Raw genomic sequence first — 26,796 nt, 5'->3', positions numbered from 1 at the left:
GTCTGTTGGCGTTATTTTTGGGATATAAAAAAATCTATCACACGGTGTCCTAGACATTCTTCAAGTCAGCAGAAGAGACAGAATTATCCTTATTCTACTAAATGAAATGGATTTGTTTTTGTTGATTTGACATTTTTGAAGAAAATCATACATTTGTGCTCTTCCAATCACTTTAGACCCCCAGCTGTGTATGATACTGTATATATGTATCCATCATCTTTCCAAAGTCTGGTGGGCACAGTTGAATTGCTATCTGTTTCTGATTTTGATTTCAACAATGGGCAACTTCTTAGTTACTTTAAAAAGACAGACTTTTTATTAACATGATTTTCAAAGTGTAGTAAAGGGGGCTGTGGATTTTTGTTTTTTAATAGGTAAGGAGTTTCCATTGTTGAAAACTCAAAAAGTATACAGAAAAGTCTTTTCACCTTTGGCCCACAGTTATCCTGTTCTTTGCCTGGAAGCAATATTTGGAATAATGCTTACTTCAACCTGTAATAGGAAAAAATTCTAAACATTTTTATGAATTCTTCTTAGGATGTTCATTAATTTCTGCTTACTCAAATTTTACAGAAATAAATGGTGACTGGCAAAGAGCTGATGGTGTGTGGAATAAAATGCAAGAAGAAAATATTATTCCACGTGCAAAGACATTAAGATTATTAGCAGAAATCCTTCGAAACAGTAATCAGGAGGTTCCATTTGATGTACCTGAGGTAATTTGTTTTTAACTGTAAGCATAACAAGTTTCATTGTCAGTAGAACTACAGGGCATAGTTTAGCCCAGTTTTATACTAAAAAGATCAATCTGTATACCAGTTTTTGTTTAACCGAATAACTTTTGTTTTTAAGTTGTGGTATGAGGATGAAAAGCACTCCGTGAATTCTTCACCCTCACATGCAGAAATTAATATCCAGAAAGATCTATTGAAGGCCTGCAGACAAAAGAAAAGCAAAGGTAAATCCATATGGTGGGGTCTTCTAATAGCAACATGGCATCTAAGTCTTTCTAACAAATTAGTAGTGTTCTAGGAGGGAGATGGAACTTACACATATTAATTATTTTCTTTTGTTCTTTAAATTAACAAGGACATTTTGGGAAAGTTGGAAAAAATTATCAACGAGTAGTAGATAATATTAAGGAATTATCCCACCCTTTTTAAAAAAGTTTCTTTTTTTAGTGATCTCTGTACCCAGTGTGGGGCTTGAACTCATGACCCTGAGATCAAGAATCTCATGCTCTTCTGACTGAGTCAGCCAGGTGCCCCTATCTCATTTTTGTTATACGATAGTGGTATTAAGTGGTGGTAATAGGACAGTGTCCTTAAATTTTGAGATCTATAATGAAGTACAGAGAGATGAAAAGAAATTCAAGATATCTATAATTTATTTTAAAATAGCTAAGCCATAAGGAACAAAGATAAAACAAATCTGGCAAAATGATAATTGTTAGATGAAGGTGATGGGTATGTAGAAGGGTCCATTATACCATTCTTTATATTTTTCTATGCATTTAACATCTTTTATAATAAAAACTAAAATAGGCCTTTTATCGAAAATTATACTACGAGGTAAAAAAATAAGCTCTTCTGCTTTCTCAGTCATGAAGAGTAACTTTATCCTTTGGGTCATTTTCCTTTGCAGCATATTTAGTGTATACACCCCTGAGTTTTTCAACATCAATATGTTTAACCTAAATCTAAAATTAATTATGACCATCATTACTATTTGAGTGTATTAGTGGAATTCTGATTTGACTGAAATGAATATAAAATACAGTTAACTGTTTTGAAGGCTCTAGAATGCCTTTGTATATTGACTTTGTAAAAATTGTTTTTATTTAAGACAAATGCTTAACCAATTAACTAAATAAATATAATACAGTATTTATTATAAATGTACCCCTGTTCTAGTTTTAATATATAATGTATATTTATCCTATTAATTCTTCAGAGTTTTTAGTTACTTTTGTGTATATCTCAGGATTTAAATGCTTAGCAGAAAATAAGTACTTTGGAAATGCATCACTTGCTTTATCGAATTTCTGGTAATTTAGGATATACTTACTGACTTTCACACCAGAAACTTGTGGTGAATGAGTGTGGGGCATTATTATAGTGATGGCCTTTTTCTTTCTTTTTTCCAAGTAATAGAGAATAATAAACAGAGCCATATCAATTCATACAAAGACTACAATTTTAGAGGTGCCAGGGTGGCTCAGCTAGTTAAACATTCCACTCTTGATTTCAGCCAAGGTTGTGATTTGGGGTTGTGAGATTTAGCCCCATGTGGGGCTCCGTACTCAGAGTGCAGAGTCTGCTTGAGTTTCTCTCTCCCTCTGCCTCTCCCCTTATTCACATGTGCGTGCACATTGCTCCAGCTCTCCTTTCCTCAAATAAATAAATCTTTTTAAAAAAACTATAATTTTAGAAAACAACTAGTGATATTTTCTAGATTATTATGTTAATCTTAAGTATTCTAATTATACTTACATTTTATTGAGCAAACTATGCTTATTGGGTAGTAGACAATAATTACTGAATGATAGATTTTATCTGTTTTCCTTGGTTAAGATGCAAATATTGCTGTCATACCTTTTCTCTTTAGTTTTCTCTGAATTTAGCATGAAAGAATGTTTTTGACATTGTCACTTCAGTTTAATTGAAGGGCTCTTGCAAACTGCCCTAACTTTGAAATAGAAATATCATGTCTACTTGTTCAGAAACCTCTAAAGTAGTTCAGAATGTTCTGAGCATTAATACCATGTTCACTCCTAGTCGTGTGTACTATATTTCCTTACATTGAGCTTTATACCCATCGAAGGTCATACGTGATAGTTCACTGGTGCCCCATCTCTTTTGTGATTTGTTTATACACACCAGAGAGTGGATTATAGTTTCAGTTGGATGTTTATAGCCAGGCAATTTTATTTCAGAAAAGTAAGTGACTGAAAAGTGTAGTTACTTCTCTTTTGGTAACATCTTTTCATTCACTGACAGTTATTGTGAACAAGTGAAATAAAACTGTTAATCAGTCAAACAAATGTTGCTTAGTTTACTTGTTAGATACCTGTATATTTGAAAATTGTATGTTTTTGTATAAGTCCTGTCGTAGCCAAATAATTTGATCTCCTAATTTTAGAATTATAGGCTATATTCACTTTAATGCTATTGTGTTGAAATGTTAACCATTGTAACCACCCACTTATAGATTAAAGATTGCTTTAAAATGCATCTTTTGCTCCCCTCAATCTAAATTATACTTCTGGTTTATTTGGACCTTAACACGTATTTTGCAATTTATTTTGAAACCGGTATCATCTTTTGACAAACCAATTCAGAAGAGTTATTTCTCATTTTTATTGGCATGAAAATAATTTATTGACTTCAGAGAGCTAGTATAAAAAGTAATTTTAAAAGGAAGTCCTTTCAGGTACCAGCCATGTGGCTTAAGTAGCATGTCCCATACTGTGACTTTGTTTTTATAAAGATGAGAAGGGTGACCACATCTGCTCTTTTGTTCAGTGTGTGTCTCTGGAGAAGTGGTATGGTGGGTGAACATGAAAACAAATGCATATGTGGCTTTGGAGCTTCGCTCTAGGGTGTTTTCCCTCCCTTTTGACATTTCAGAATAACATCATCTCTTTTTTTTTTTCCTTCACAGATGCACATACTATTTTCCTGAAAGCACAAAAGCAAAACATTGTGTTGGACAGTGAAACTTACAGCAGTCTTATAAAATTACTGTTGGAGAAGGATAGTTTGGTAGAAGCAGTGCAAGTGAAAGAATTGTGAGTATTGGGACACCTGGTCGGCTCAGCGGTTGAATGTCCGGGCATGATCCCAGGGTCTGGGATCGAGTCCCACATTGCAGGGAGCCTGCTTCTTTCTCTGCCTATGTCTCTGCCACTTTCTCTCTGTCTCTCATGAATAAGTAAAATCCATATAAAAAAAAAAAAAAAGAGGGGATCCCTGGGTGGCACAGCGGTTTAGCGCCTGCCTTTGGCCCAGGGCACGATCCTGGAGACCCGGGATCGAGTTCCACGTCAGGCTCCCGGTGCATGGAGCCTGCTTCTCCCTCTGCCTATGTCTCTGCCTCTCTCTTTCTCTCTGTGACTATCATAAATAAATAAAAATTTAAAAAAATAATAATAAAATAAAAAAATAAAAGAATTGTAAGAGTCCATTTATTAAACTTGTCACTTAAAAAAAGTATCAGCTATCACTAGGATTTTCCTAATGATTTGTTGTAGTAGCAGCTGCTTGAATATCCTCAACCACACACAAAAATCCTATGAAATGATTTTCTAATTTCATGGGGGTTTTGTTTTTATTTTTTACAAAAGGTAAAAAATAAAATTACTGGCCCTGCAAAGTGGAGTACATTTTCTTTCCCTAATATAAGCTCACCACTTATTTATGAAGCCCATATAGAGAAAAATAATGTTTTCCCTTTATCATACTGTTTCTTGTTCAGCAGTTACATCCGTGAGCCTTTTGTGGTAGAAGGAGCCTGATATAACGAAAATACCGAAGGGCTTTGAACTTAGGTAGGGGTTTCAATCTTACTTGAAATCTCTATTGGGGAAATTACCTCCCATCTGTGAGCTTCATTTCTTCTATGTGGTGAGTGGATGATAATAAGATTTATACCAAAGATATAAAGATGTAACCCTTCTAGGTGTTAAAGGACATAAGAGTGAAGAAGAGAAAATATAGGTGCTCAAATTTTATTTTATTTTATTTTATTTTATTTTATTTTATTTTATTTTTTTAATTTTTATTTATTTATGATAGTTACACACACACAGAGAGAGAGAGAGGCGCAGAGACACAGGCAGAGGGAGAAGCAGGCTCCATGCACCGGGAGCCTGACGTGGGATTCGATCCCGGGTCTCCAGGATCGCGCCCTGGGCCAAAGGCAGGCGCTAAACCGCTGCGCCACCCAGGGATCCCGGTGCTCAAATTTTAAATGCCTTTCTCTTATACTTCTGTTGTGTTTTTTTGTTTGATTTTGGATTTTTTTTAAAAAGTTGGGTGGTGGTGGTAGAGGTTTTGTCTCTCTTGCCAGTTCATTAGAGTAAAATTAACCAGAATAAGAATAAAATTTTCTTACCTGGTGTGTTAGTTAATGGACTCTGTTGTCTTATTCCCAAGGAGTTATCATGAAAAGTTGAGTTATTAACCAGAAAAGGTCTAGAAGGGAGCAGATCACTGACCTGCTCTTGAATGGAGACCTGTCCTGATGATGAGTCAGTAGCCTTATTTTCAGTGGCAGAGGTCAGCCTTTTCCTAGTGTATTGCAAGTTCTGAAATAATCTCTCTTGGCTCGACTTTGGCCTTCAATATTTTTAAGTCACGTTACTTTTGAAATATTAGAATGCTTGCATAGAAAATGGATGCTTGCCATTCTTGCAGTTTGCTGGAAAATCTGGTGTTAATGCTATTGTTATGTTAAAGCTGTGTACCATAGGGTCATATTTACTGTGTTTCATTACTTTGAAAAGTGTATATGACTGTACTTGTCTGTGGAAATACATACATACACATGTATATAGGTGTGTAGATATATCTATATACAAGTACAATATGTGTGTGTGTATATATATACACGCACACACATATATATACACACATATCCCCACCGTGTATGTATGTGTGTGTATATATATATATATATATATATATATATACACACACACACACACACACACACACACACACACAGTCTTGAATCATCATTGGTATATCCTATGTCAACGACACTCTCACTAACACTTTTTAAAAGTTCAAGTCTTTAATGTATTCTTTATCTCATTTGTGTGTTTTTACTCAGTTGCTAATTAAATTACGTATCTCTAGAATACTCAAGACATGCTCAATTAGTCACTTGGAAAATTTGACATTGAACAGTATACCATCATCTGTAATCATTGGAAAGGGGTGGGCGTTTTTCCTAAAATTACTTTTCTCAGAAAATTATTACCTAAACTCTATCCTAATACTGCCCATGTAATCAGCAGCATTCTGAAGCAACAGTGATTTGGGAGGAGCAGGGGCAGAGAACAGAAAGGAGCATTTTATGTTGAGAACTGGCTGTGATTAAGTGAAGGGACAGAAGCATAGAAGGAAAGTGTATTTAAATTTTTTAATCCTGAGGATGGTAACAGGAATCTCTGAAATACTTCCCCAAAATACAGATTATCATTTGTTTTTGTTTTCATTTTTATTGGGCTTGTTTTAGAATGGTGAACCTCACATTCTGGTAGCATGAAAAGATCCCCCACAGCCCATCCTAAAGGTTCTGATTCATTTGATCTGGTGTGGGGCCCAGGAATCTGCATTTTACTAACCACCCAAGTGATTCAGTGATCACGTCATAAACATTTTGATCATATACCATTAATAGTGCATTGTACTAATGTAGTGCATGTTAAGTATATTTTAAAACACACAAAATAGAAATTTTTCAGAGGATAAGATTTAGAAATAGAGGCTTAACCGTCTTCTTTCCTCATCCTAGAGCATTCATGCAGTGTGCATTCCTTTCATTGAAAATGGCTCACTGGGATCCCTGGGTGGCTCAGCGGTTTGGCGCCTGCCTTTGGCCCGGGGCGCGGTCCTGGAGTCCCAAGATTGAGTCCCACATCGGGCTCCTGGCATGGAGCCTGCTTCTCCCTCCTCCTGTGTCTCTGTGCCCCCCCCCCTCTCTGTCATGAATAAATAAATAAATCTTTAAAAAAAGAAGAAAATAGCTCACTGATGGTGGTTTTTCAAACTGATGTTGTAAACAGTGAGTCATAGTCCGTCTCTTTAATGGGACAGAACCAACATTTTGTTTAAATAGAAGAGAAAATAGTGAAGCGCTTCAAGTGGTAAAGATAGTTTTGTGAGTTTTATTTATATGTGCACTGGTAAGTAGTGTGAAACCTTTCTTACTGTGTGTGACTGGATCTTGATCACACAAGTGTGAAAACTACTGATCTAGAAGATGCTTGCAAGCACAGCCCTTCTGTTTCCCCTATATGTACAATGTGTAAAATGTAGGTTGATCTTTCCTTCCCTCCTTCTCTAGATCTTCATGAAGCCTTTCAGTACTCTTGAGGGCACTTCTGTCTTAGCTATGTTATCCTTTCAGGAGTATTTTGCAGCTGCCTTCCACATCTAGCTGGGTGGGCCTAAGAGAATCCTAGATGCAAAGCCTTACGGTGCCTGTAGGTACCTAATCAGGGTACCTAATCCTTTCCCTTGAAACCAAAAAAATGTTATATCTGACTATGAAAAATTGTTATCTTGGGGGTGCCCAGGTGGCTCAGTTGTTGAGCTTCTGACTCTTGATTTCAGCTCAGGTCATGATCTAAGGGACACGAGGTCAAATCCCAGGTCAGGCTTTGTGCTCAGAACACAGGGTCTCCTTGAGATTCTCTCTTTCCCTCTCCCTCTGTACCACCCCACCCGTACCCCCCCCCCCCCACACACACACACAGGAGCATGTGTATCCAAGTGGGTTCTCTCACTGTCTCTCTCAAATAAATCTAAAAAAATTTTATCTTGGGTTATTTTGAAAGTAACTCTTGGCTGGAAATTCAGAAGTGGTAGTTCAAGCTTCTAACTAGGTCATCTCTTCCAGTTGTACCAGTGCCCTGAGTAAAAAAAGAATTGTTGCTTTTTCTAATGGCCATCTTTATTGTATTATGGTGTGACCAGATGAGCCCCAGTAGCAAGTAGCAGCACCCCCATGTATTTTGGTACTGTTATTGTCAGTTCATAGATAGCAATCTGTTGTTTGGGGGTTATTTTAGTCTGTTATTTTACTTGCATGATTCTACTTACTCAGTCTTAAGAGCAGTAGTTTTCTCTATGAACTAAAGAATGCAGTCTTTTTTTTTTTTTTTTGCTGTACCTTTTGCTGTCTCTGATGTGTTGCATTCACTTGATCTCTAGTGAGAGTTCTTCATTTTTATCAATAAGGTAATTTAAACATTTCCTACAAGTTATGGAACCTCAAAAGTAACAGTAACAGCAGCCTTTAAAAAATTGGCCAACTCTGTTTCATTTTTAGTTAGAGTTACATTTCCCCATGTTTCAAAATTTAGATACAATGAATTCTTTCAAGGGGAGGGGAACTGCTTATTCAAAGAGCAGAAAGGGAGATTACTATTTTAAATCTCTGATAACACTAAACTGTATTTTTAGGAAATTGTGATTTCCATTCCTCTATCACAGTCGTTGCCACATGTGGCTGGCTAATGACTACCTTATTTATTGGACATCATGGATAAGGAATGTTCCCATAATCTGGGAAATTTGATTTGACAGCTCTGGACTAGTTTTTTTTTTTCTTATAAAAGGGAAGATCTGAAGTATGGGTCAGAAGTATAAACTTCTTTTATTCTTTTATTGTTTGAGAGAGATCTTTGTTCACAGAGATCTTTGCCAGTAACTTTTTGTAGTTTTTTTCTCATTTGGCTAGTTTGGAATATATTTTGGTTTGGAATGGTCAGTTTGTATATATGTAAAATATAGATGTTCAGTATATAATAGAGGTGGGGAGAGTTTCTGACTTCCTGTTAATCCCCACTTTTGTATTTCTATTGAATAGGCAGTTTCTTGAGATAGGAAGAGATTATTGAAAAAAATGTTCTGTGTTTTGAGGTTTTTGAAAGGCTGATAGTTCACACTTGATGTCAGTTAAAAGGAAATTTTGTTACTGCGTGTTTTCAATGAATTTAGGTAATATTTTCACGTAAATATGGTATAATACATGTAATAATGTTGGCTTAAGAAGTGAGCTTAATTTTAATAGTGCCTTCTGTTTATTTAATCATGCTAAAGATTGAGAAAGTAAATCCTTTATTTTATGCAGTTTATAGTCTCATGCACGAGTTGTTGACTTAGAGCTTTGACAGATGGGACAAAGGAAAAAAGTCAAACTGAGCAATGGGTGCTTTGGTGGGATTAAGAGGATTGGTTGGGGGGATAAGAAAATCCTGTGGTCGGGGACTGCAGGGGTGAATCTCCGTGGCTGGAAGTGACTGACTGAGAGGATGGGCACGTCACAGTGTCTTTGGAGGATTTTCTTGGGATTGACGAGAATAATTTAGCAGTGACCCTGCTTTTCTCTCAATCTGGTCGGCTTAGATGTTCATGGCGGCAGGCCGAGATTGTTGGCAGCAAGATCATCACTGAGCTTGATAAGGCAAATGGTGGCAATTGCTTTTGCTCCTTGTGACCTGTGGAGATTTCCTAATCGGGAGATGAACCCTGGGGGCATTAAGGATGCCGAAATTTCATCATAGGAGATGTGCAAACAGTGTAGCAAACAGAAATCATCTCAGCCGAGGGTTGTTTTTTAATCACATAGGTTTTAGTCAGAAGTAAAGCGATTTTTGCTCTTGAGCTTTAAAAAGTTGGGAGATTTTGTTTCAAATCTAAAGGCTGGGACAAGGTGGTTGTGTGAAATTTTTAATTTTAATGTAACAATGGTTTTAGTTCTGCAGTACGCTCACCTTTAAAAACTGTATGTATCTAGATGACAGAAATTTGAAAATTAATCAACCAAATGATATGGTGTTAGTTAGTAATATGCTTTCGTTTATATTTAAAATATACAGTGCTGAAAATAAATGTTCATTTTTGTTGCTGAAAGAATAGTTTTACATTTTATAATTATGGTGAATGTAGAGAAAAGAGGAAAAAGTATCCAGCTTAGGATACAGCAGAACAATGCAGGGCATGCAGTTATTTTATCATCTAATATGTCAGCATTCAAGAATCTGAACCGATTGTTTAAAAAAAATCTTGTACTTTGTTTCTTTTGTTGCTCATTTCCAACTTTGTCATCTGTCAGAATGCAAAAAAAAATTATCCTTCTATAACCATTGACAGGATAACACAAAAGCTGTCTCCAGGTCGATATTTTGCAGCAATATTTTTAACATACGAACAGTAGTTTTTATAATTTCACCTTGGTGCTCAACCATTTATTATCGTATCAGAAGCATGTCAGTAATTCCTTTCTAAATGTCTGCTTCTTTTAGCGCTGAGACCCACATCAAGGGCTTCACACTGAACGATGCTGCCAACAGCCTCCTCATCATAACGCAAGTTAGGCGGGATTATTTGAAAGGTATGTCACAATGCTTGACCTTTACGTCACATTAATGCCTCTGCAGATTTTTCTTGTAACGCCCTTCGAATACTTGGATAAAGGAGTCCATTTAGCAAATTACCTGCTTATCAAGAGCCTTTTGTGGTAGCTGAGAGACGTAAATTACTGTACATGCATTTATAATACAGCTTGAATATGAATGTACTTGTCATTTGACCACTTAGTCCAGTTTCCATTCCATTTAACACAAGATGGGTTTTCTTAAGATGAATCACAGCTCTTCAGACATGCAAAATTTGTGTTCCAGAACGAGAGAAAGTACAGGCTTTCAAGTGCGTTAAAATTCACAGCACAAGTCATTTTGCTTTGGAAATTAACATACTTTAGAGCATCTGAAACAATTCCCAGCAGTTGTTTCTTGCATATTGTGTTGGTTGTGTGTGAGATAGCAAATGAGTTAAATTGAGTGTTAAATGTGTGAGATTGTGCACCAAATGATTATAATATTGATTTTTTAAACTTAATCTAATACTTTTTCAATTGTTCATAATACCAACAGCAATAAAATACAGTGTTTGTTTGGAGTTTAGTGTTTTTCAATTAACGTTCAGAAGATAACCCCAGAAAGCTCCAGAGATGATTTTGGGGAAGACTGGAAAGGGGGCTGTTTGTTTAGTGGAGGGTATTTGTGGATCTGGAAGTCTTATGAGTGAACTCCCAAGGGGAAAACACGATGACTCTCTTAAATTTAGGTAAGCATCTTTTCTCCTTGGGCTTTAAATATGAATTTTAGTCAGTACAGTCAAACCATTAAAATCATGGTGTTGCCAGTATAACAAAACCCACGCAGGAAATCTTTAAGCAACATTGAAAAAGCTCTCTACTGTTCAATAGGATACCTCCTTTCTTCCTCGGTCTGTAATAATGATGTTATTCTTGATTTGCATGTTTATAAAATAATCTCACATCCTTGAGGAGGAAGTTGCTAATTGTGCAACTTTAATGTTGCCTATAATTCTTAAATGTGCTGGTTTTTAGATGTCCTCCTAATTGATTAAGACTGAGTATGTATGTGATTTCTCTCTTTGCAGAGTTTGTATTTCAGCACTCCTTCCCCAGGCAGGGCCAGCACACCTAGAGAGTCCTTTTGGACAGGGCTTGTTACTAAAACTTCAAAAGCTTTCATTTTGTTTTTTATTTTAAAAAACCCCTTTTTGTTAAGTTGATATTTTATGTAAAAAATTGTAAAACATTGAAAAGTTAAACTTGCTCCCCACATAAATAAGCTTATTTTTTTGTAAACATGGAGATAAAGATATGACACTTTTTTAATTTCAAGGGGTTAATTTTTGAACTGAATGTGAACTGAATTTGTTTAATTTGACTACTGTCTTCCACTTATATATTTGGTGCCCTGTGAAAACTACAAGAAACTTTATGATGTGATTTCACATCTATTCTTCTCAGCTATTTAGTACATCTGGAAGTTGGCTGAGAGCAGGAGCCATGACATTACCACCTCCACTCCCACATACCACCTCCTGTGCCTTGCCATCACCTAACCTGTTGTTAGAGTACCGTGATCATTGTCAAGGGTGGGAATGGTGTTGGCACAATCTCTGTCTTCTTATCTTGCTCCGTGGCTGACTAGAGCTTCCAGTTTTTAAAATCCCTTTCTCCGGGGTTCCCTGGGTGGCTCAGCGGATTAGCACCTGCCTTTGGCCCAGGGCGCAATGCTGCAGTACCGGGATCAAGTCCCGCATCAGGCTCCCGGCATGGAGCCTGCTTCTTCCTCTGCCTGTGTCTCTGCCTCTCTCTCTCTCTCTCTCTCTCTCTGTGTCTATCATGAATGAATAAATAAATTTTAAAATAAAATAAAATCCTTTTCAGGTTTCTTTTTCTCAGTCCTATCTAAAACAAAAATAAAGCCAGTTTAATCTTAATATAATTTTATAAGCAAATGCTATTCTGGAATATTAATAGCTGATTTGTGGCACCTTTGCAATATAATCATTATTAGGAAATTAAGGTGACTGTGAAAAGGGGAAGAGTATGGGTGGGTACCATTTTGGGTGCCCCTTAGGTCCTAAACTATATAGAAAGCAAGTCCTGTTACGGAATTTGATTTAGGTTCTAAGGTCCCATGCTCCCTTAGGATAGACGTAAAATAATAAACTGTCCCAGTCCTCTCTCTCACGTAACCATAGATGCAGGCTCTAGGGTGTTGGATTCTTGGGTTGGTGTCTAGCAATATGACCTTGGGCACATTATTTAAACTATCTCAGTTTCTCACCTGTAAAATTGGTACTTCTCTCAGAAGTTGAGTATAGCTGTGTTTGTATGTAGTAAATGCTCGGCAAAGGTAGAAAATGTTCAGTTTATGCTAGTTACTGTCATCACTATCATTTTCATATTTTTTTTCATTTTCATATTTTTGTTATTCTTTTGATCCAATGGTAAGAAACTCTTCTCTAGCAGATAATACTTAGTTAAAATAATATTTTTTAAGTTGATTATCTCTGTATGACTACCAGTTAAGAAAATTTTATCAAGCTTTTTAAGTACAGATTGTATTACTAAAATAAAATAAATAACATTTTTGTTTCCTAGATATACATATGTATTTATAAAATTTTAATGAATGTGCCATGTAAACTACCTATTTTCTCTTTTCCCCATCTGAGAATCACTGGTTTAGATTGTAGATTGGAGTATTTAAAAATTGTTTACTCAGTAATAAACCCTCAATGCATTATGTTTTTTACTGTAGCACTTTAAAATAGACTGTTTAATTATTAGCTTTTCCCCATTCTTCTGTAGAAGATAGTTCCTAAGTCTTAGGTTTTTTTCTAGGTTACATTGCTTTAATTTTGAAAAAGCCAGGAAGTTTTTCTTGGTAGCAGTAGTGTGATTGTTATGCTAAATATTACATTTTCCCTCCAGTCTACCACCTTATCTTTAATGTGATGATTTTGCTTCACTGGCATATGAGTCCATAAATCAGAAGGATAGTCCATATTTATCCATAACCAGGTACTTACAAAAAAAAAATCCTGTGGCTTTATCCAAGGGAATCTTATAATCTTTATTTTCTTTGAAAAATGAATGCTAGCAAGTATCTATGAAATATTCAGTCATGTAAAATGAATTTGTTAGTGTGGAAGTTGAATGTTCCAGTTTGGCCATGGCTGCATAATCGATGCTCTTAGGCTAGAAAGAGACATTGTTTTCAAGGAAGAATCTTTGGGATATTAGAAGATTTTGATAATCAGGTAAACTGTGAGTCTAATAAAATCTGGGAAAGCATGAATGTGGTAGAAGTTGTAATATTTTGGGAGACTCTTTAATTTTTAAAATTTGGATTTCTATTTTTCTGAACATGCCAGTTTTCTTGAAATTAGTCACTAAATGCTATTTCTGAAGGCAACCCACATTCTGTCAGTAACATTTGTATTTTCTCTGTGATTTAAAGAAGAAATTCTCTGCTCTCTGATATTTTATAGTCAAATCATTATTTTGTTTTAGGTTTCTCATAAAGTATTAATATTTTCTGTAATCTGGAATAAATTATTCATAGCTTTTTGTGGGTAGCCATTTGGTGCTCGTATTTAAAAGCTGGTTTTCAAAATGCATTAGTACAATTCATAAAAGAAAAACTCTGTCACCTGCTCTTCTATTGTAGAGGCCCTAACAACACTAAAAATGGCCTTGGATCTGAAGCAGATACCTTCTAGGGTAGCAGTGACCCGCCTTATTCAGGCATGTGCCATGAAGGGTGATGTAGAAAGCATACAGGAGATTCAGAAGATGGTAAATGGACTTGAACATTCAATTGGACTTTCAAATATGGTTTTCATCAATAACATTGCTTTGGCACAAATAAAGAAGTGAGTATTTTCAACTTTTCCTTTACTGGATACTGATAGCATTATCTCAAATACCACTTTTTAAAAACATTCTTAGGCTATTAGAAACTGTATCAACTGCAGAGGAAATATTGATGCCAGTTGCTGATTGTTTTCTGTTAGGGAATAATTATATGTTACAAAATGTGTTTTAGCTTTGAATGAGACCTTAGAACCACATTTACCAAATTTGTAAATCCATGAAACTTTCTTCCATGGTTGGTAACTTTTCTCATTCATACTTGCCAGGCCCTGGTTGTTGAAACACTGATACAGATGTGAAAAATGAGTTCATTTCATTGTCAGCAACACTTGAGAGTGACACTCAACTAGAACACTGCAGAAGCAGAGGGACACGCAAGCTTGTTAAATAAAGATAGTCATTTCTGTTTTCCCCACTGTCCTACCCATCCCCTCCTGTCAACACACACCCATTAAAAAGGGAGGTGTTTAGAGGGGATTCTCTTACACCATCTCTAGATTCTTTGCAGAGACTTGCCACTGTATAGAAGTAAATAAATACTTCATTTTTATTAGCCTGGCTAGCAAAGTACATTGCTTAAGTTGAAGATTCGTGGGGATAATTATGGAATTGACACTCTTCATACTTCTAAGTGTTCTTTAGTAGTTAACCTCACATACAGTTAATGCCTTGTGATCATTAAAACGTAGTTTGTTTTTGCAGGGTTTTTTTGTTCCCATTTCTTTGGGTGGAGAAGTTTTGCTTTTCCCTTTTAAAACCATTTCCCGCCCCAGATAGAACTTTAAATTTTCCCTTAATAAGAAAATGTGATGGGATGCTTGGGTGGCTCAGCAGTTGAGTGTCTGCCTTTGGCTTCAGAGCATGATCCTGGAGTCCCGGGATCGAGTTCCACATCCGGCTCTCCAGCTCCTTGCATGGAGCCTGCTTCTCCCTCTGCCTGTGTCTCTGCCTCTGTGTGTGTGTGTGTGTGTGTGTGTGTGTGTGTGTGTGTGTCTATTATGAATGAATAAATAAATCTTTAAAAGAAAAAAAGTGATTAAGTTAGAAGAACAAGGAAATTAAGTAAGATCTGAATGAATTTTAAAATGTTACCATAAAAAATAAATAAATAAATAAAATGTTACCATATTAAACATCATTTTATATGAGGTGGAGAATGTGTTTTTATTCACTATTAAATAATTATCTCACTAAAACCCATAAGAAAAAGGTATTAAAACAGGGTATTCGGGCAGCCTGGGTGGCTCAGTGCTTTAGCACTGCCTTCAGCCCAGGGCCTGATCCTGGAGACACAGGATCGAATCCCACCTCCAGCTCCTTGCATGGAGCCTGCTTCTCCCCCTGCCTGTGCCTCTGCCTCTCTCTCTGTGTTTTCATGAATAAATAAATAAAATATTTTTAAAAAATCTATAAAAAAAACAGGGTATTCATTTTTATTAGAGAATTTTTATATTTAGGTAAGAATTCCAACATAAAATTGATTATTTGGATGCAGAGTACCATATCATAACTATAAAGTATCGATCCAGGAGTACCTTGACCAAAAAGATAATCATGCAGATAATTTTTATCATAACTTGTTACACAAGGCTATGTCATTGTTTTTTGTTGTTTTTTTAAATGTAAAGACACTTTTTTTTTCTGAGAGTTTTAGTATAAATTGATTATTTTTCAAATGTTGTGTGATATCCAACAAAAACAAATTGATGTGGCTGTGGTTGATAGACATGAAAGTAGACATTTGAAGACATCATCAGCATCTTTAAGAATTCTGAGGTATTACGCATTATCTTCACCCCATGCAGTAGGGAGTAGTTGTTAGATCGTAAAGCCAAAGTTATAGCACTTAAAAGACTTTTCATTTTATACCCAACGAGCTACAAAATCAAATTAGATATTTAAGGTAAACTATTTTAAGTTATTGTCACTCACTGATTCTTCCATATGTAGTCATTTGATCTTATCTCCAGAGCATTGTTTTTTGTTTTCTGTGTTTTGTGTGTGTGTGTGTGTGTGTGTGTGTGTGTGTGTGTGTGTGTGTGTTTTAAGATTTTATTTATTCATGAGAGACAGACACACACAGACATAGGCAGGGGGAGAAGCAGGCTTCCTCGGGGAACCTGGTGCGGAACCTGATCCTAGGACCCTGGGATCACGACCTGAAGGCAGATGCTCTACCACTGAGCCACCCAGGCACCCCCTGAGCGTTGTTTTACAATAAGCACGTACTTCGGTTATTGTAGCATGAACTACCTAGTGATTGCTTTTGCCACCTATGTGTGATTGAGTTCAGTTTACATGGTGGTTTTAAGTCCAGTTTACATGGTGGTTTTTATTGGGTTAGTGATAGATATGTTTCCTTTTTTTCCTAAAGTATTTGTATGTGTGAATCTCAAAGTAAGTTCTCATATTAAAACTGCCTGCAGGAAATACTTTTTTTTTTTTACAGTTGATTTTACTTTGTCTTACAGCAATAACATAGATGTTGCAGTAGAAAACATTGAAAATATGCTAACTTCAGGGAGTCAAACCATGGAACCCCAATACTTTGGCTTGTCATACTTATTCAGAAAAATAATAGAGGAACAGATGGAACCAGCATTTGAAAAGAGTAAGTGAGCTTTTCTCGCTAAAGAACACAGAAGCACATTTTCTCTCTAGTGAGGCTGGACCAAATGTCGTTGGTGGGCGAGTTATACCACTGTTTAAACAAAAGGTTTCTCTTACCCGTTACTTTTTCAGTAAGCATCATGGCAGAGAGACTGGCCAATCAGTTTGCAGTTTACAAACCTGTCACTGATCTTTTCCTTCAGCTTCTGGATTCAGGCAAGGTGGATGATGCCAGAGCTCTCTTACAGGTAATGACTCACCACACCTGAAGCAATGGGCCTTGTGACTTGAGAGAACTATGAGAAATTACTAGACCTAGGTATGGCACGGTAGGGTTTTGGAAACAGCATGGTGCTGCCAGTACATTTAAATTCTTTGTGAACCAAGGTCGCATGACAAGGGCTGGATTGTAAGTGGAGGTTGCTGGTTTTAAAGATGCCAGTCCAGGCTAGAAATGCCCTAGGACTTAAAGGGGAGTGAAGGAAGATGTGTTTTGCTGAATGATGTAAAAACAAATGTTTCTATACAGATAGGTAATGCAAAGCCATTCCTTTGATTTCCTACTTTAATTTCTCCAACACTCTAAAGACTGTACATCACCATGGCAACACAGTTTGCAAACAAAAAGTAGGAAATGTTTGCTTTTCAAGTACAGCTTCTCACTTGAATACTCAAACATTCGCAGTGCCTTATTCAAGGTTTATTAAGAGTTGAATTTGCTTTCTATTCACTTGCGTGTCACAGACACATTAAATGACAAATGCAGGTCTCTGTGGCCCGCGCTCTCAGTTAAATTAGCAATCTTCAGGGAAGGAGACAACTGTATTCATGCCATTTTAACAGCACTAAATAGAAAGCTGTGCCAAGTGCCGACAGAACGGTGGGTGATCGGAGCTGCCACTGGCAATGTACACAAACAGGCACCGCTGGGGAGCCCTTCCCAGCAGGTGGCAGTCAAACAGTCACTGCGATCCCGCCAACGGCTGTGTTTGTGTAGACTCCCTGTGTCAAATTGAGGCCCGGGACCAATCTCTGATAGTAAATAGTATTATATTCAGTTCCATTTTTACAAGCTGCGAAACACGTTAAGCGGTAGATGGGGAAGGTGAAACTGTGCCCCTGTGCTGGAGCTCTAGTTTTGATCCTTGAAGTTCATCTAGTTTGACAGATTCCAAGCCATTTTTAAAAGGAGTTCTTAAGTTTCTCTGTGTGAACAGTTTTGTGAAAGATGGAAATTGGCACTTGCCTCTGAGGCTTTTTTTACTTCTTATTCCTGGACAGAGAGAAACTCCAGCTAATTGGGAATGTTTTGGTTTGGTTTGGTTTGGTTTGGTTACTTTTTTTCCTACCCCCCCCCCCCTTTCTTTTTTAACAGAAAAGGCAGTTCTTGTAGGTAAGGAATTTCAGGAATTCTTTCATTGTCTTACCTTACTGCTTTTAGTGTTAAAAGTTCCATCTAAAAGGAATAAACTGAGGCTTTATCTTTGTGTGTACACATATCTAAGTGTACCTACTAGGGGGGGTGTCATCTCTGCTTACACATGTCAGAGTCTTCGTTCCATTTTAACACACTATTTTGATAGTTCTTTATGAAGTGGCACTTGCTGTTTCATCTGCCAGCCTGTCCTGAGCCAACATTGTCCAGGCTCTTCCTAGAGTGCGTGCTGACGGCAGCCTTAGCTGGGAGGAGGCAGGGCTGCTGCCCGTGCCCTCTAAGCTGCACTCACACAGCGGCCTGTCTAGGGCTCTTGGTGACAGCTGTGCGTTGATGCAGCAACCACAGTTTTTTCGTTGTCATCCCTTCAGTAGATGGAGGCTTCAGATGATAAACCCTTTACCCATCCTTTACCTGCTTGTCAAACAGTCAAAGATTATTCTTGCTGCAGTGAAGAATACTTTATTCACAGGTGTCGAAAACATCAGTTTATAATGTAAATGTTCTGTGTGTCCCCAAAAGTTCTTTTTATACTATTCGTTTTAGTATTGACAATGTTTTAAAGCTTTGAAAGAGCAATGTGCTTTTAGAAACTTAAAAGAATGACATCTGTGATGAGTGTAAACTAAAATATTGTCTTGCCATATTTGATTTCACTATAGCATCTAAGATTGGATAGACACTTGATTTATCTGGTCTGTCACATAAACTTTTTTTTTGAGTTTAACTTTTGTCTCTTTCTCAAGCGCTGGCTGTCTGTTGCAATGAAAGCCTTTTATAAAATAGAGAGATTGAAATCAGTCCTTTTGTATGCATAAGTGTAGGTAATTATACTTTAAAGAGAACTTGCTTTGTACATTTTAATTTTTATAAAGAAACGAGCAGTTATCTCCCTGACACCTTATTAAATGTATAATTAACCTTATGATCCCTAGCTCACTTGTGAATGCTTGGCAGAATAATTGGAGAGGAATAGTGCTTCTTTTTTTCCTCTTTCTTTGCAGTCCTAAACCTTATTCTGCGGTTGTTGAAGCATTAGTTTAATTTTTCCCTTTTCTTTTTAAACAAACTTTATACTCGCAGCGCCAAGGGCAGCATATTCACGAAAGCTCAGCGTAGCTCGCATTTGTTTTCTGTTTTCTTGCCGTACAAAAATTGGTTGACGATTAGGCCTTCCCATTGGTAATGATACATTACTATATTATTGTGAACTTTGTTAATTGGAAATATTCACCTTGGTCTACTTGTTTATCAAAAACCTTCACTTACCAAATGATGTTTCGATTTTTAGAGATGTGGTGCGATTGCTGAACAAACTTCAATCTTCTTGGTGTTCTGTATCAGGAACTCTCAGAGACCAGGAAAGGTACTGTGCTTGACTTGCTGACAGATGTGGGATGCTAGAAGCCAGCCTTAATTCAGGGTGCTGAGTTTCACATAAGAGCTCTGGGTCGGTCAGTACCTTACCTAAAATCACTGTAGACACTGAAGATTTTGCTTATCTCTACTTCACTTTTTTAGATGTTGATAGAGAGTCCGTTCTGGCTCCTTTGTTTTACTGGAAATGCAAACCAAGTTCACGCAGTGAATTCCCTGTTCATGTAGTTGTGTGGAAGGAGCCCTAAGACAGGACCCTTAACGGGTGCCTGGCTGGCTCAGTAGGTGGAGCATGGGACCCCATCTTGGGGTTGTGAGTTTGAGCCCCACATTGAGGATGGAGATAACTTTAAATAAATAGATAGATATCTTTAAAAAAAAATAAAAAGAAAGTAAGAAAGTTGCCCTTAGAAATGGAAGAGAAATATCCTATTGCTTAGGTCATTTGGTCCATTTAATAGTGGGGAAGCACTTGAGGAGAAAGATACTTCACTGCAGAGTGTCTCCATGCTGTTGTCTACTTCTGGCCAATTTCTCAGGTCCAAACCATCAGGTAGATGAGCCATTTGGCTTTGAAACTAGCATTTGCCACAAATTAATGTTCTCTAGTTGTATAGTTACCTTATTTACACGAAAAGTGTGTGTGTAAACAGAACCAAGTACTATTTTTGATGTTAAAAAAAAAACAAAATCGTATCTCCAAAAAAATTTTTGTAGATATGATTTTATCATTGAGCATAGCAAACCTCATTCTTAGGTTTTTGGGGCACATATAAAGTTTCAAACTGAGGGCCAATTGTAATGTTTTATGCAAAACATTTAGGTTTCCAGTCTGAGAGGTCCGCTTCTCCTTAATTTCCCCCACACTAACACACTGTTTTTTCTGTTTTTAAAATGTACCTAATTGCACTTTTTATCTCTTATATTTATTTATAGCAAATAGCTTTTCAAAAATATTTAGTTGCCTTTTCTTTTTCCTTTCAAAGAGACTATTTTTTAAATTTGTGATTAAAAAGTATGAGACATCCAAAAAGCACTTGGCACTCTACATGTCTGTGCCCATATGCCAAGTACCTACTGCCTTGCTTGGAAGATGGACAGGAAGTGTCCAGTAATATATTTGCTCAGAGCATTCCTCTCAGGAGACTAAATTGCAGGAAGTCCTGGAAGGATTCAGATCCAGTTATATAGATTGAATAAATGTGTAATGAGTGAATTAGAATTTTTTAAAATTCCAGTTATATTGTCTAGCTATTTGACAGTAGGATAAATAAGATATAGTTTCTTTTGTGAGCTGAGAACGTGGCATAAAGGTATAGAAATCCATCCTTGATTTATGGAGCAATATCAGAACGTGTTTGGTTATCACTAGGGTGTGGCAGGTATGTATTCACTGTAGGAACTAAACCCATAGGTTAGTCCAGATAACCTCTGAAAGTACTCAAGTAAACATTCCACTGAGATCTGGAAATGGCTCTGTTTATATACAAAGCAGGGAAAACTTCAGAATGTTTAATCAAATTCTTCATTTTATTTAAAAATCTTGGCACCTTAAGATACAGTTAATATCTTTGTACCCTTTGGGATTTTATAACTTCTTGGGAAGGTTACCAGTTGACAAAAGAAGCAATCTTTATGATATTTTAGAAAATTATTCATAGACATGTGAATAGAATTTCATTAACTTTTGAAAAATGCTTGTTTGTTTTGGCTGTAAATTATTAAATCAACAATAAATACTAAGATATACAGAAGGGGGAAAAGGTAATGAATTGAATAGACAGTTGTGTTGTAATTGTGAAGATTTTCTGATATAATGTCCATATATCAGTGTTTTATTTCACTCTTCTTTCAAGTTGTGGTAACATTTCCTATATTTAATTTTCTAGGCATCCACTCTGAAGTCTTTGTTAGAATTGATTCCTGAATTAGTTGAAAAGGAAGAAGTATACACTTCTGCCATGAAAAGCTGTGGTAATAAGTTTAATCTGACTTTGTTATTTAAATGATTTAGATATTTGTTGTATAGTCAACTAAGTTAGTCTTTAGCTCAAAGACCGTAATCCTAAATATCAGGTAACTATGATATAAATAATTGATTTAGCTTTAGAATATGTTTTAAAACTACGAGAAAAAATATGTAATTATTCATAGAATTAACATAAGAGTATTCACTGAGCATCCTTGGCTGGGCCCAGCTATGTTGAATAGGATCCCAGACTCCCAGAAAGCCCTGGAAGTCCCCTTGGGTGAATACACCCGGAAGCAGTCTAGTCTCCCCAAGGCCACCTGAAACAACATGAAATAGATACATATTTGAGACTATCACGTGACTTGTCTTGTTCCTTTGGTACCCTCCCCACCTGCCTATACTTGTGAAATAACAGATCCCTTAATTAAAAAATGGGCCCCAAGATTTTACTTTAAATCACAGTTGAAATTCCAGTCTTCTAAGCAGATGATTGCCAGCTCATCACACATGAAAGGGAACCAGGCTAAAGTCTTCTCAGTAATCAAGATAAGTGTAAGCATTTCCTCTCTAGTTATGATCACCTGTCCATCTGCCACCCACTGATCTGCTCATGTGAGGCAAGGGGCAATTAAAGAATTACTTTATTGATTTTACTGTTGTCAGAACAATAAACTGCAATCAGAATTAGTAAATTGGTTCTCTGTTTTCCACCCTTACGAGGGGACCATGATATATTTCAAAACAGAGGCAGTAATCCTAAAACTTCTTATGGTGCCTGGGTGGCTCAATGGGTTAAGCATCTGCCTTAGACTCAGGTCGTGATCCTGGGATCCTAAGATCAAACCCTCCATCAGGCTCCCTGCTCAGTGCGGAATCTACTCCTCCCAACCCACCACTCCCCGCCTGTGTTCCCTCTTTCATGTGCTCCTTCTCAAATAAATAAATAAAATCTTTTTTAAAAATCATAAAACTTCTCAAAGTTCCACTAGGGGGGTTGGGAGATGTTAAATAATTACTACCAGGAAATAGTGTCAAACAGCATAAAACTGCCACTAAATTATGTAATGTCACTCGGGAATTGGGATGGGGAGGAGCCGGGAGACCATGAAGGTAGTAACAGGCCACATGGGAGAGTTTTCTGAGTAGCTTCCTGGACAATAGTAGAGCTTGAGGTGAGCCCTTGACAGTGGCAAACAAGGGCTTTGGCCCCTGTGGGGACCAGTTTTCCTGTAGAGCGGAAATTGACTTCATCCAAACTGCAGAGATCTGACAGTTGATGAGTTATCCATGCTCACTCCCTTTGGGGAGATACTTATTTTACAATAGGAGAATGTATTGCCAGTCTTTTTGGTGGTGTTTAGCTGATGATCTTCTTTTTTTTTTACGATTTTATTTATTTATTGATGAGATACACAGAGGCAGAGATACAGGCAGAGGGAGAAGCAGGCTCCATGCAGGGAGCCTGATGCAGGACTTGATCCCAGGACTCCAGGATCATGCCCTGGGCCAGAGGCAGGTGCTAAACCGCTGAGCCAACCAGGGATCCCCCTGATGATCTTCATCTTGATGTAGATTAGACTTCCCCGTAATTTACACAACCCTCACCACAATAGTCCTTGAGTTAGCTTGATTTCAAGTGTGGTTTTAAGCAGAAGCAGGTTGCGTGGTGTGTGTTTACTTCGTGATTGAGGACTTTGGTTTGTAGTCACTTTAACTGTCATGGGTCTTTTAATAGCCTTATTTGTCCTCTTCTCTTTCATCCTGAATGATGCTGAATGAGAGGTGTGGGGAGGAGTGAGGGACCTGTGGACTCTGAATGTGGCGTTTTTGTTGAAACTAGTTAAGTATTCTTTTGCCTTGGGATAAAGGGGTTCAGGAATCCCTGAGTGGCTAAGTGTTGTTGGGAAAAGAGGAAGGTAGATTGTCTTCATCTGTGATTAATGATATCTTTCTTCCAGTCTTAGACAAGGATGCTGTATCTGCTAAAGTGCTATATGAAAATCTGATTGCAAGGAATATAAAATTGAATGATCTGTTACTAAAGCGTTATGCAGTTTTGCTGAAGAATGCTGGAGAGCCTGTCCCCTTCACCGAACCCCCTGTGAGTATTCCTTAATTAAGGGGGGGAATACCTCTAGAGATTTATGTATGCTCTGTATTAATGTGTAGAAAAAGTAAGTTGAATACTTAATTGCATACGGATTAGATCTCTGTGAAGAAGCCTCGGAGGAAGGCTTCAGGAACTGAGCAGTCATGCTGCGGGTTTGGCTGTGGGAGAACATAGCCCTCTGGGGCTGAGGTTTGAAATAGAAGGTCAATTTCAGACCTTCAACTATAGGTATGGATTTATCAAATGTCCTTGGGGCAATTCTCTCATCATTTCAACTTTGAAATAGGATTTAATGGCCTGTATTTCAATAGCCAAGCACATTGTCTCCCTGTGAATTACTTGTTCATTTCAAGCAAGTTGGTTATTTCTTAATCTAGGATTTTTTTTTTTTTTTTTTTTAGGTAGAATTGACATAATAGTTTCAAGTATGTAATGTAATGATTCCATATATGTGTATATAGTAAAAGGATCACCACAGTAAATCCATTAACATCCATCACCACACAGTTCGGAATTTTTTTCTTGTAATGAGAACGTTGAAGATCCACTCTCCTAGCTACTTTCCAATATTCAATACAGTATTAAGTAGAGTCACTGTGCTGGATGTTACCTCCCTATGGCGTGATCGTTTTATAACTGGAAATTTGTACATTTTGACTCCCTTTCACCCCTTCTGCCCACCTGAGGCAACCACCAGTCTGTTCTCTATACCCATGAGCTTGGGGTTTTTTGTTTGTTTTTTGATTTTTTGTTTTTGTTTTTTAGATTCCACATAAGTGAGATTATATGGTATTTATCTTTTCTTTCTGATTTATTCCATTTAGCTTAATGCTCTCAAGGTCCATCCATGTTGTTGCAAATGGCACAATTTTTCTTTTTTATGACTGAATAATGTTCATATATATCTCATATATGTGTGTATCATATATTCATATATCACCTTTTCCTTATCCACCCATCCATTGATGGACACTTACTTGCATTATCTCCATGGGCTGGACTACTGTAAATAATCAGTGAATAGTGAACATGAGGTTGCATATCTTTTCAAATTGGTTTTGATTTCTTTTGATTAATATTGAGTAGTGCACTTCCTGGATCAAATGGTATTTCCATTTTTAGTTTTCTGAGGAATCTCCATACTGTTTTCTATGGTGGCTACACCACTTTACATTCCCACCGACAGTGCATGAGCTGCCCTTTTCTCCACATCCTCACCAGCACTTTTTATTTCTTGTCTTTCATATCGACAAGTATGAGGTGCTCATTGTGGTTTTGATTTGCATTTCTGTGGTGATAAGTGGCGTTGAGCCCCCTTTTCATGTGTCTGTTTACCATCTGGACCATCAGGTTCTCAGCCCATTTTTAATCAGTTGCCCAGGACATTTTGTGTTGTTTTATTCTATGTTAATAAGAGAAATCATACATGTGGGGCGCCTAGATGGCTCAGCCCATTAAGCTGATTTCAGCTCAGGTCATAATCGTGGAGTCCTGAGATCAGCCCACATAGGGCTCCTTGCTCAGCGGGGTGTCTGCTTTTTCCTCTGCCCCTCACCCTGCTCATGCTGTCTCACGACCACTCTTTCTCTGTCTCAAATAAATAAAATCTTTTTAAAAAGAGAGAGAAATCATACATGCAGAATTTTTTTTTATTGTATCATTAAGCTGCAAGTCAGTACTCATGTTTATTTGAACCTTCCGTAGTCAGGCTTAAAGGCTGCACACACATCACATGTGTGCACACAGTGGAGGCTCTCAGTGCTAGCTTTAACTCTGGACTTGGGCCCTTCAGCTAGTGATTCCGTGAGCAGAAAGGAGTGCTGAGGCTTGAGGGGATAGCGGTTGCCATGGGCCCGGTGGTCTTTGCTATCAGTTTGTAGCACTTTATGACTTTTGAGGGTTTGGTTTGGTTTTTTTTTTTTGTTTTTTTTGTTTTTTTTTTAAGATTTTATTTATTCATGAGAGAGAAAGAGAGAGAGATTGAGATTGAGAGGCAGAGACACAGGCAGAGGGAGAAGCAGGCTCCATGCAGGGAGCCTGATGTGGGACTTGATCCTGGGTCTCCAGGATCACGCCCTGGGCCAAAGGCAGGCACTAAACCGCTGAGCCACCCAGGGATCCCTGGTTTGGTTTTTTATGACTTTTGAGTTTTGTGCCATCAGTTCTCACTGACAACTACTCCTGTAACTTCCCTCCCTTTTTGTCTCCTTAACAGGAAACCTTCAAATTTTATAGAAAGCAGCTAAGGGATTCAAGGGAAGACCCTTTGTGAAACAAGTAGGCAGTACTTTATTTCCTGTGTATTTGTGACTCAGTGTCTAAAATGTTATTTTTTAAGTATATTTGAGAGGACAATAAATAACTGAAAAGTTACTTTGTGTATTTTTTTATTCGTAATGTATATGTTCAACACTTTATTGACAATACTGTGTGCAGGTATGCATGTAGTCACTAGACTTTCTTGGGGTTTGCCTACAACTTAAATCTGTGGCATTTTCTTTGCGGCTTCTGATGTTTGAAGCTGTCAGTTTTCAGGGTTCTTCTCCTAGTGACTCTTCAGGTTCCCTGCTCTGTTTTGTTCATTATTTTCATAAAAATGTTACTGCTTTATTGAAGATTTGCTTGCTAATATTGTTTATCTGAAAATTTTGGAGCTAGACAAAATGATAGTGAGCTTTCTAAGGCTTTACTGTTCCATAATAGGAATTCACTTCATGTGTGAAACCCTACATAATCTTCCAGTTTTGTAAATTTTTGGCACCAGCAGGCATGTTATATTATAAGTCATCACATCTAGCACTCATCTTCCAATGAGAAATGGAAACTTAGAGACTGTCCCTTGCCTTTGGTCAGGGTGCTATTTGCCAGCGCCTAGATGTTCCCCACTGTGCTTTTCCCTTCTACCATGGAGGCTTCTGAAAGGCTCTGTTCATAGCCATCTCTAACACTGAGCCCTAGCCATGACTTTGATCATGGAGCAGAGCAGTGCATTTCCTCTTGGCTTGGTTTCACGTTTGCCAACACAAGTACACCAGGCTTTCTTACTTCATACTCATCCTTTGAATATGTGATTTTATATATGAAGGACATTGTGGTTTATATTCAGGTTTATCAGTTATCAGACTTTCATGTCTGTCAGTATCTACAGTCAGTAGTTACTATAAAAGAATTCATGCTGGGTTGTGAAACAGTTTACCATTACAAATATTTCTTAATATGTAACAGTGACCTATTTGGGGATTAGGTAATCTATTATCAAAAATGTTGAAAATGTTTTATTTGAGGTTATCCTCA

The 26,796-nt window shown here is 37.3% G+C and overlaps 1 protein-coding gene across 1 annotated transcript in view; it reads left to right on the top strand.

Moving 5' to 3' along the window:
- The window catches only part of LRPPRC (leucine rich pentatricopeptide repeat containing), a 111,225-nt gene extending 85,350 nt beyond the window's left edge, over positions 1-25,875 (top strand). Inside the window, exons 28-38 of the mRNA XM_038551169.1 lie at positions 574-716; positions 853-958; positions 3,664-3,790; positions 10,040-10,128; positions 13,793-13,997; positions 16,470-16,609; positions 16,741-16,856; positions 19,335-19,409; positions 21,310-21,394; positions 23,351-23,493; positions 25,718-25,875. Of these exons, the coding sequence (XP_038407097.1) occupies positions 574-716; positions 853-958; positions 3,664-3,790; positions 10,040-10,128; positions 13,793-13,997; positions 16,470-16,609; positions 16,741-16,856; positions 19,335-19,409; positions 21,310-21,394; positions 23,351-23,493; positions 25,718-25,774 (1,286 nt within the window). The 3' untranslated portion in view covers positions 25,775-25,875. The remainder of the gene's footprint in view (positions 1-573; positions 717-852; positions 959-3,663; positions 3,791-10,039; positions 10,129-13,792; positions 13,998-16,469; positions 16,610-16,740; positions 16,857-19,334; positions 19,410-21,309; positions 21,395-23,350; positions 23,494-25,717) is intronic.
- The last annotated feature ends 921 nt before the right edge of the window (positions 25,876-26,796 follow it).

Source organism: Canis lupus, chromosome 10, assembly GCF_011100685.1.
Source record: "Canis lupus familiaris isolate Mischka breed German Shepherd chromosome 10, alternate assembly UU_Cfam_GSD_1.0, whole genome shotgun sequence".
Taxonomy (NCBI): Eukaryota; Metazoa; Chordata; class Mammalia; order Carnivora; family Canidae; genus Canis; species Canis lupus.
This window is presented reverse-complemented; position numbering and strand designations above follow the sequence as displayed.